The sequence below is a fragment of the Fusarium oxysporum genome, chromosome 14 (genome assembly GCF_000149955.1).
Source record: "Fusarium oxysporum f. sp. lycopersici 4287 chromosome 14, whole genome shotgun sequence".
In the NCBI taxonomy this organism is placed as follows: Eukaryota; Fungi; Ascomycota; class Sordariomycetes; order Hypocreales; family Nectriaceae; genus Fusarium; species Fusarium oxysporum.
Window position 1 is genome coordinate 1,675,047 of NC_030999.1, and position 10,256 is coordinate 1,685,302.

Here is a 10,256-nt window from a genome sequence, read left to right on the forward strand (position 1 = left end):
GTTAAGGGAAAATGAGAATAAGAATGCGATGTGTTGACCTCGATGTTCAGTTGGAGAAAGACCACGGTAGGCTGCAACAGTCTACACGAGCCCGGATAGCATTATTATATCCTCGTGAGCACTGTGCCAACACTCACCACGCAATAAGAACTCTCAATGTATAGGTATACATTTAATCGTGGCTGATACCACTGTTAAATGTTGAGTCTTTTGAGCCTCTTGGTGGCACCCGTGCAGGGTCAAAGAAAAGATCACCGTCAAAAGAAGAGAAATCTCACCGGACTCTCATAAACAAGGTGATCTGATGCCGATCAAGTCTAGAGGGGTACAGTATGAAGTAGAGATTGACAGTCTTTAAAATACCAGATAATTTATAAATAAGACCAAAGTTTACCTAGTATTGTCTCTCATCTGACAAATTATTCTGATTTCCAAGCTCCCTGTCTCCGCGTTTTCTTGCACATAACCAGATGCAGGGGCGGCAACTTGTATCAATAGCTTCTCATCATGGGTATCATAATAAAGAGAAGATCCTTTGTCACGAAATACCATAGTTATGCGGCTTGACTCTGTCAGGCCATGAGAATCGATGCTGCTCATTATGATCAGGAACTTCTGGATCAAGCTTCTAATTCTGCTGCAGGACAAGGTCAGCAACAGAAGATATAGAAGAAATTCTGAAATTCTGTTAGAAAGGATCTGTAATCCACTTACCGAAGGCCAGTCAATATGCAATCAAGAATCGCGACGGTTGAATGCTTGTTTAGGCCGCGCAATTCGTCGACCATCGACTGAAGAGATTTTTCTTCAATCATATCCAGGTCATAAGCTCAGAAAGTTTCAGAGGGCTGAACCCGAACGTTAATCCAAATCTCCTTTACGAAAATCATCTAGCGCCATATAAGCTTCCCTACGAGCCGGGGATGGAAATTAAGCCTCCGGCTGAACTGTCGGGAAATTGTCCAAAAACTCTTTTATTGCATACGGAGTTAAGAAGCCAAACTACTACAAACATATAGTGTTGAACACTTCCACCTTCCGCCCCAAACCAACATTCTCTTTCTGAAGTATAGGGTGGGGATCTTTAGATACATAGCTCTACTTCATAAGCAGGCATTTGGTCAGATTTAGGCCGTGTTATAGGCGCGTAAGCAGTTGCTGACTGAAAAGACAAGTACTCAGAAGTACTGCTGCTGCCTAATGAAAGTGGAGTCAAAGGGGATTACATGATGAACTGTGTCAATAATTCACTGTTTGTTTACGTCATTGCAAATGTGGTCGCTCGATTGCCGAAGCTACGGAGATGAGTGACCATTCGTTTGGAAAGCACTATCAGCTTATATATACACACCGCAACAGTAGCAAGCTTTCAGTAGTAAACCTTCTCTGCCCAGTAGACTGGGCGCTTTCGCGAGTTTTGCAGAGCATGACAAGTACAACATTTTGGCCGAGCCACTCTTCCCCTGAAATATTCACACCATGGTTGGGTGTTCAGTCCCATTCTAAGCTATTGGACTCCCATGTATTTCCACGGTGGTTTTATACATCCAGGCCTTCTTCGACCATTATCCAGCCACTTCTTTGAGGCTTGTCTGACCAAGATATAGAGAAGAGCTCTGAGTTGAGAATGTAAGCGTAGATCTCTCCTTTTATCTATGAAGTAATATATACATTGTTTGGTTTGTAGGATGGACGTCAATGTTGTTTTGGGCTTTATAAGCCTCAAGCATGCCGGTGCTTCAGGAACTGTCAGTCCATAGAAGCCATCAATCAGGATTGGAGGACTCTGCAGCCTGTCACTAGTTAGCTGTACCACCATTCTATCTCAGCGCGACCCGGATAGAGACTTCCATAGATTTCTATGAATATCTTATGGTTGACATCTATATCACCGCCTCGACAGCCTGCGCATCGGTCTAAGATAGTACCTTGAGCAGTCTTGCCGTTAGATCCTTTCATGGTGATAGTTCGACCACACAAGGGGTTGTTGTTGGTGTTACCGTCAATCATGGATGCATCATATACATCTCCAGAGATTGCTACGATGCTGCCAGTTTCGTCTTGCCCACTCGAATTCTGACCGCAGGCGCCCATCCCAACATCATAAAAAGTAATGTTGCCAGATTTCACATCGCCGTAGGGACTCGCAGCCCCAGTCTTTAGCTCAGACTTTTGCTCCAACTGGGAATAAGCAGGTGTGGAGGGTGAGGGATAAGGTGAGTAAACACCAGGATCAGGAACTTGTTCGTTCTCGGTTGTAGACCCAGCAGAGGGGATGGGGGGATAGCTATCGACGACAGGGGCATTGCTTGGGACTGGACTAGGAGTTTCTGCTTGAGCAGAGGCAATCTTGGGTGTCTCAATCACAGTGGGATTGGCGGCGGGTATAGAGGGGTTGGTCGCCTTGGATGCGTACCCGCAATTGCTTGACCACTCAATCTCAATTATACCCTGTGGCTGGACAGCAGCAACTGTGGTAAGAAAAGCAGGAACAAGAGTAAGAATCTTCATGATTTGTGTATCCGTTCGTTTCGATTACTTTTGTAGTTCAACGGTGGATAAAGAGTGGAGATGGATCTGTGGACCACACTGTAGAGAAGCACGTAGCAAGGAAGATTCATAAGTGACAAGATGCAATAAATACACAAGGAGAGGCAAAGCTTTAATAATAGAACGTCGCGCTTCTAAAAGGATACCTTTTAGCAGAAAAGTCAGTCGATAATACCGTTGTGTGTGGAAAAGTCTAGTGTCCAGTATTTAAGGTTCAAGGTGAGAAAACAGACAGCTAAAGAATAGGAATACCGTTCTTCATAATAAATGGAGACGTCGCAAATGGCTGGTATTACACTGATATGCGTAGAAATAAATGGCAGGGCTATACATAGAGCACTACAAAGGCTTTAGCACAATTGCCGTGAGAATGGTCAAGTCGTACAGTATTGAGCACTTGCACCTTCCGCTCCAAAACAGCATGCTCTTTGTAAAGTCTAGGGTGGGGCCATCCGGGTACATGGCTCTATCTCATAAGCAGACGTTTTGTCAGAATCTGGCCGCCTTATGGGTGCGTAAGGAATTTCTTGCTGAGCGAATGAAGTACTTAGAAGTACCGCTGCTGCCTGGAAGTTTGGGACCCGAATCTGGGGGAGTGGAGATAAGCTGGCAGTGCGAGCCGCAAGTACTGTCTCTGAACTTGGTCAGGTAAGTACTTTAACTTGCGGGCTACAAGTCATATGTGAAAGCGTACACAGTGTGCATGTATACTTATGTATACTTATAGTGATAAATGGGACTTTTGTTTAATCAACAAGGGTTATTGTAGGAGATGAAGGTGCAAGTGCTCAATACTGTACTTAAGTAAAGGTTTTCGTGAAATATATTTAAAGCTGATGTAAGAAAATATAAGAGAAACGAAATAAGAAGTCACTTTAAATTTCAATCTAAAGAAGTAGAGACATAAAGACATATATAAATATAAAGAGAGATAAAAATAAAAATAAAGGAGAGAGATAAAAGGGGGTAAATAGGAACATAATAAGTTAAAGAGATAAGAGAGCTAAAGAGACGAGATAGAAAGAGGCTATTTAGGCTTTCAGTGGATATGCGCAAGGTTATCGAGATTAAGCTTAGTAGTCCTAAAAGTGGTGAATGGATATAGATGTCGTGGGTAGTTAGCGGAAGCTGGTGATTTTTTAGTACAAGAGCCAAGGTTTCTTATGAAAAATAAATTAAAATGAATGAGTGCCGACAAAGCTGAGGGACTAGATAATCACTGCAGACGATAGATTAGTTGCCCATGATATACCCCATGCACTTGACAAAGAGTATATTCTCGCCGCTGGAAACTGATGACGAGACAATAGAGCTTGCCCCGGATCAATGGCAGGCGTTATTTACCGGTTCTACCACCCAAGGCTCTGATGGCAACTCAAGATTGATTTGACTTTTCCTATTATTACAGCGATCAAAGGTGGGGCGCCTCAGATCATCATATTCCTGCGAATATTGCCCTCAGTATTGATGCCTGCTTGAACAAGTGCGGCATCAAGACAAACGCCAGGAGAGACATTTGCGACCTCTTGAATTAAAGAGGAGATAAGAATGCTTTGCTTACCAGTAATGACTCAACTAGAAAATTTCTTGGTTTCATGCATATATTTATCTTCTAGTTTATGGTCTACTAGCGATCGATGTTTCTTCCCAAAGAATAATGGCCACCGCTATTGCCTATTTCGAACCTTGAGTGTCAGCTTACTCCCAATTAACGGCCTTCTGTGTTATCAAACTGCTGCACTGCGGTGCAAAGACTAGGTTTACCATAAGAGTGCGTTTATACGTGTACAGATCGTCGATCGAAATGTGACAAATGAATGGTCTTAATATGGATTGAAAGGGAATGAACCGGAGATAGACAGATACTTGAGAAGTGGACAAGGGGTAAGCGACAATTAGGGGTACACGACAATTAGGAATAGAAGAGTAGGGTGGTCTAGGTTGGCATGGACGAAAATTGAATAATGCTACGCAGAGACGAGCCACAGAGCTAAATTCGCTGTTTTGGTGGTGGCTCATTCACTTTGCCTCGCCGAGCCGTGGAGCCACTGCCTCCCCAGGCGGCCTCCTCAGGAGATTACTAGAAAGACTTGCGTAATGTAATCACGTATAAGTAATCGATGCCCTTTAATAAGTAGCCCGGCGGGGAGAGTCATACCATATGAGATAATGCTTATTCGTATGTCCACACAATTGGGATAGCAAATCGTCCTCTCGCCTTTCGTTCCTCAAAAAGTCTTCTCAGTATGGTCGCGACAGTTGTTCCATTTTTCCTCCCACATGGGTCCGTCAGACTGGGCACATTCATCCAAAACATCAATCACCCACTCGAAGGTTATCACGAGCCTCCAACTGGTGACGTACCTGAGGCGATTGTGACGCGGTTCTCTTTTCCCAGCCAGAACCGGCAGAATAGAAGGACGAAATTTGGGTCTGCCTTGACGTCTCTGATATCTGCAGGATTTTCTAAACGTCCTCAATCCCAGGTCCATCTAGCACCAGCTCGTGGCAACAATTATTGCCTCGACAACTCTGATGCATGGTTTGACAAAGCAGCCAGTCTCCCAGAAACGAGAGAGTGGATCGAAAAGGCTGCTCTCCGCGGTCATAAGATCTACATTATTGTCGGTATCCAAACCGTTATCGATGCTCGCATCGTCCAGAAGTTAGCCCGAGGGCGACAAGCCAGAGGTCAAGCTACGGTGCCAGTCAGCCTTTTCCTCGCAGCTGCTACCGCTGCCATGCCTTTCGCCGACCTGGTTGATCCCGCTATCCGGGAACGTCAGAATGCTGAAAGCGATCAACTACGGCTCCTCGCTCCCGACGAACAAGTATGGTCCCTGCAGTACCGTAAAGTCAGAACTAGATGGCTATCTAGCCGACCGCTCAAACCACTGCAACTCTCGGAGACGCGTCGGTGGTCATGCATGGAGGGCGACATATGAAGATGATAGTGATGAAGACGACGAGGATACAATGGAGGTGGGCCTGGGGGATATGGAGGAATTCAATGAGGTGTGGGTTGCAGAGGATTTTGTGGAAGGCACTATCTATCTCCAATCCAGTCCTGATGAGTGCAACCTTCCGTCTTAGGTCGAGGATGCCTCCTGGATGCCATAATCGGCCAGTCAAGAAGCAACATGTTGCATTGAGCCCTTAGATTCTTTCTTATTCATTAATCGCAATTGAGTTGTTCCGCCCGGCCTAACTGAGGGATAATGTGACTTTACTGAATATCAAAGAGTGGTGGAAGCAAGTTTGGCCCTCGGTAAAACCCGACGTCCTCGACATCTTCCAAGCATCACTGGAGGAAGGAGTGATACCAGACCAGTGGAGACATGCTCGAATCATCCCACTCAAGAAGCCAGGTAAAGATGACTATACGATCGCGAAAGCGTGGAGACCGATCTGGCTTCTCGCTACGCTGGGTAAGGTGTTAGAGTCGGTAGTTGCTGAGAGAATCTCCCACGCGGTAGAGACCCACGGGCTGCTTCCGACCAACCATTTCGGCGCGCGGAAGCAACGATCAGCAGAGCAAGCCCTCGTACTCCTCAAGAACACATCTTCTCGGCATGGCGTTCACGTCAGGTCGTGAGTCTCATTAGTTTTGACGTCAAAGGAGCATATAATGTGTGCAAAGAGAGATTGCTGCAGCGGATGAAGGCGAGAGGGATCCCCGAGGATCTCTTGCGCTGGATCGATTCCTTTTGTTCAGAGCGGACTGCAACCATTGTAATCAATGGCCAGAGTTCCGAAAGTCGACCTCTACCACAAGCAGGACTTCCACAAGGATCGCCCCTATCGCCGATATTGTTTCTATTCTTCAATGCAGATCTAGTGCAAACTCAGATCGATAGAAATGGTGGTGCCATCGCTTTCGTCGATGACTACACGGCGTGGGTATCGGGACCGACAGCCCAGAGCAACCAGAGAGGGATACAAGCGGTCATTGACAAAGCTCTTGACTGGGAGAGACGGAGTGGTGCGACTTTCGAGGCGGAAAAAACGGCGATCATACATTTCACCAGGTACACAGGCAGGGTAGACTCAGAACCATTTGCTATTAAGGGTGAGAGAGTCGTTCCGAAGGATCAGGTCAAGATCCTGGGGGTCATCATGGACTCACGACTTCACTACAAACAACACATTGCAAGGGCAGCGACGAAAGGCCTTGAGGCTGCGATGGAACTGAAACGACTGAAGGGAATAGCTCCCTCGACAACGAGGCAGCTGTTTACAGCCATGGTAGCGCCTGTGGTGGACTACGCCTCCAACGGCTGGATACATGCGTGCAAAACAGCATCGGCGTATACGATCCATCGAGTACAAAGGATAGGAGCGCAAGCAATCTAGGGTCCTTCACAAGCGTGGCGACAGGAGTAGCTGAGGCTGAAGCCCACATAGCGACCATCCACGATCGGTTCTGGAGACGAGCAAGCAAGCTGTGGGTAGACATACACACGCTGCCGCGGACCAACCCGGTCCGGAATCTCTTACGAGGAATCAAAGCCTTCAGACGCTTCATATCTCCACTCAGGCGCATCGCGGATGTATGCAGAGAGTTACCGAAGGATACCATGGAAGTCATTCAGCCATTCGCCCTCGCGCCATGGGAGGCACGCCTACAAGTCATACTGAACAGTCAAGGAGAGGAAGAAGAGGACAAGATCAAAGGGCTAGCCAAAGCAGGATGGGCGGTCAGAATAGCGACAAGCAGCTCCGCGAGGAATGATCTGGTCGGCATGGGAGTAGCTATCAGAATCCCCATATCCGTGGCAAGAGCCGGCAAGATCAACGAAGCCTTTTCGGTCACCCTGGGTACGAGGGAAGAACACAACCCGTACACAGCCGAACTGGCAGCGATCGCTCATGGTCTCAACTACCTGCCGGAGATGAAGGATCGAGTCATTGTGATCGCGACAAGTAACGAATCGGCTGCACAAGCTATAGGTAACCCCCGCCAGCAGTCAGGTCAAGGACATATACGAGAGATATATGATTCTATAGAGAAGCTTCGAGGAGATGGAAACAGAGTCAACCTCATCTGGCTACCACGCGACAGCGAGCTCAAAATCCAGAAGACAGCCAAGATGTCAGCTCGTTACGCAACGGAGCCGTACATGACACCGCGGAGAGGAATGATCAAAGCAAAGACCACAATTCTTAATCGAACGAGGGCAGATCTACGAATGGAGAGTAAGCTACCAGATGGAGTGGGCAGGCATTCTAGAAGGGTCGACTCGGCTCTGCCTGGTAAACATACCCGCCTGTTGTACGATCAATTATCATGGAAAGAGGCCAGCGTGCTGGCACAACTGAGAACTGGAATGGCGCGACTGAACGGTTACCTATATCAGATCAGGGCAGCACCGACGGATGAATGTCCGTGCGGGCGGGCAAAGGAAACGGTAGAGCATTTCCTCTTTCGATGCGTGAAATGGACGACACAACGCAAAGAGATGTTTCGGAGTATAAATGAGAAACGCGGCAACCTCTCCTTTCATCTGGGAGGTAAGGCAGCATCAGACGGTCAGGAATGGAAGCCAGACATGGACGCGGTGCGGGCCACGATCAGGTTCGCGATCGCTACAGGTCGCTTGGAACGGAGATGACGGGAACACTACTAACCTAGTAACATTTTATCAACACTAACCGATAACCTATGACGCCCTCAAATAATCAACAGCAGGCATTGCTTCAGCCGCCGAAGATAGGAAACTGAACACTTGGAGGGATTGGACTTCAAGTTGACCTGCTACTATTAACAATCACGAGGACTAAGAAGAAAAGCAATGACTAGACAGGAAGGAACAAGGTGAGAATTGTATGGGCTTGGCGAGAGCAAGGCAATAACTAGCGAAGTGTATGTACCTTTAGCTTCAGAGCGCATTGGGCGTTGGCCTACCGGGCGTAATAGACTTGTATTGTATTGTAGGCGGACGGGTACCCGTCCTTCTAAAATTGGACGGGTCCCGTCCCAATTGCAATTCTTGCTTCTCGTGCGGTATGTCAGGACTGTAATGACTTTATCGAGAAAGTCAATATGGCGCTTGGATTAATGATAGAGTTTCGGGGAGTCAAGCAGTACTATAGAAGAAGCGATGAGATATAGCCAGTATCAGGCAAAAAAAAACCTTGATCTTGTTTTATTTTATTCTATTCTACTAATCTCCGATTTCAACCGAACGCTGTTTCGTTAGGGCTGGTGAAGTTTTCAAGCTTTGGAATTGAAGTCATCCATTAATAAATCGTATTTGTTTGTTTGTTTGTTTGTTTGTATATTTTTCGTCTGGGTGGCTGTAACGAAGCCAAATCTCCTACTGGAGCAAAAGACGTGCTGAGCTAGCTAGGTACAGGATACCCCGCTTCCTTCACCATCCAGCATACCAATGGCACAAAAGGTGCTGTATTTCTCAAGCCCGTCACCCGTCAGCGGGTTCGAGGGCAATCTATTGTCGAACTTTTTCCACCGACCAGAATTCTCTCGCGCATCACTACATCTGCCGACGCAGTCCACAATCTCCAGTAACCAAGTTGTAGCTCGTAGTCGACTGTCGCGGCGGCAGGGAAAAACCTCGGGAAGGAATCAGAGGCCGACGGTGCGGCTTGCCTTCAAAGGAGAAAAACCCATCGCAATCGGCGTCGTTGATCGGGAGGATGTCGCTACCGATGCCATGGGCATCGTCCTCCGATATCTAAGGCGTTCTGGTTCTGAGGTGCCGCCATTAGATCCGACAAAGGTGTTGTCAGAGAAGGCGAACTCTCCAAAATTCCTTCTCTGAAAACTGCTGTTAGGGAGCCGATAGCATCCCCGCAGTTTTGTGTGGTCGCGTGGCCTGCAGAAAATCCCGCTCCTAACACGGCACTAACAGTGCGTGCCAAGAAAGAATTTTTACAGGGGAGAGTTGATAAATCGTATTTGGGGTTCCAACCAGGGTAACAATAGGGTAAGCGACAGTTGCGGGGCGCTGGGTTAGTACGTCTGGACGTTGAGGGGTCGATTTGTTGAACATCTCTAGTCAGCGAACGGTTTGTAGCCAGTGGTCCATCCCGTTCTGCTCGAGGACCTTGGTCTGGTCAGCTGGGATGCGATGAGGAGGGTAAGCAGGCACATGCGTTGCGTATGATATGGACGATCATGGTTATACTTCAAGCCCTCAAACCTTGACGTCATGGAAAGGCGGGCTATTGAGTGGGTGCTCTTTCGCTCTTCCGCATATGGCCTCGATAATAAAGCCATAACAGTTGTTTGAGTGGGACAACCCGATTTGAATGAGAAGCACCTGCCTCGGGCAAGGGCTATATTATGTATTATAGCGAATATATAAACTATGTCTTCATACCTGTTCAAGAACCTTAGCGCCAGATCTTTCGGCGCTCATTTGGTTTAATCGGCTGGAGCCCTTAAGGGTGTGAATTGGGAAAACTAGGGCTTTGTTAGTAGTTAAGGTGCATGGTTTAGCGTAGTTTTAGGTTGTGTGAAGTCTGTCCTCCCAAAAAAGAATAAACTATATTATATCACACTTACGTCATTAGGCGCCTTTAAGGTTTTCGGAGCTTGTCAATAGCTTTCGTGTGGGCCGTTAAAATAAGTAGAGCCTAAAGCTATAACAGAGCCGGCGTTTATCATTCTACTCCGAGTCCCTTTGGCAGTGCATCTACATGTCGGAGTGCCCCTTCTACCACCATTCAGCGTATAGCGGGGC

At 47.2% G+C, this 10,256-nt stretch overlaps 4 protein-coding genes across 4 annotated transcripts; 2 read left to right on the plus strand and 2 right to left on the minus strand.

Annotated features, from left to right (window-relative positions):
- Positions 1–628: 628 nt before the first annotated feature.
- FOXG_22523 (uncharacterized protein) lies at positions 629–815 on the minus strand (the record flags this gene model as incomplete). The annotated part of the gene is made up of 2 exons (XM_018402937.1): positions 629–677; positions 715–815. The coding sequence occupies 2 exons, from the start codon at positions 813–815 to the stop codon at positions 629–631; spliced, it is 150 nt and encodes a 49-aa protein (XP_018257362.1).
- Positions 816–1,074: 259 nt separating this feature from the next.
- On the minus strand, positions 1,075–3,366 carry FOXG_16439 (uncharacterized protein). The gene is made up of 2 exons (XM_018396460.1): positions 1,672–3,366; positions 1,075–1,616 (listed from the first exon to the last, which is right to left on the minus strand). The coding sequence occupies exon 1, from the start codon at positions 2,509–2,511 to the stop codon at positions 1,804–1,806; it is 708 nt and encodes a 235-aa protein (XP_018257363.1). The 5' UTR covers positions 2,512–3,366; the 3' UTR covers positions 1,075–1,616; positions 1,672–1,803.
- Positions 2,921–3,326, plus strand: FOXG_16440 (uncharacterized protein; the record flags this gene model as incomplete). The annotated part of the gene is made up of 2 exons (XM_018396461.1): positions 2,921–3,198; positions 3,278–3,326. The coding sequence occupies 2 exons, from the start codon at positions 2,921–2,923 to the stop codon at positions 3,324–3,326; spliced, it is 327 nt and encodes a 108-aa protein (XP_018257364.1).
- Positions 3,367–4,682: 1,316 nt separating the features above from the next.
- FOXG_16441 (uncharacterized protein) lies at positions 4,683–5,830 on the plus strand. The gene has a single exon (XM_018396462.1). It carries the CDS (start codon positions 4,797–4,799, stop codon positions 5,493–5,495), a length of 699 nt encoding a protein of 232 aa, XP_018257365.1. The 5' UTR covers positions 4,683–4,796; the 3' UTR covers positions 5,496–5,830.
- Positions 5,831–10,256: the final 4,426 nt, after the last annotated feature.

Excerpts from the sequence above, each read along its gene's own strand:
- FOXG_16439 (XM_018396460.1), bottom strand. The coding sequence starts at position 2,511 with ATGAAGATTCTTACTCTTGTTCCTGCTTTTCTTACCACAGTTGCTGCT.
- FOXG_16441 (XM_018396462.1), top strand. The coding sequence starts at position 4,797 with ATGGTCGCGACAGTTGTTCCATTTTTCCTCCCACATGGGTCCGTCAGA.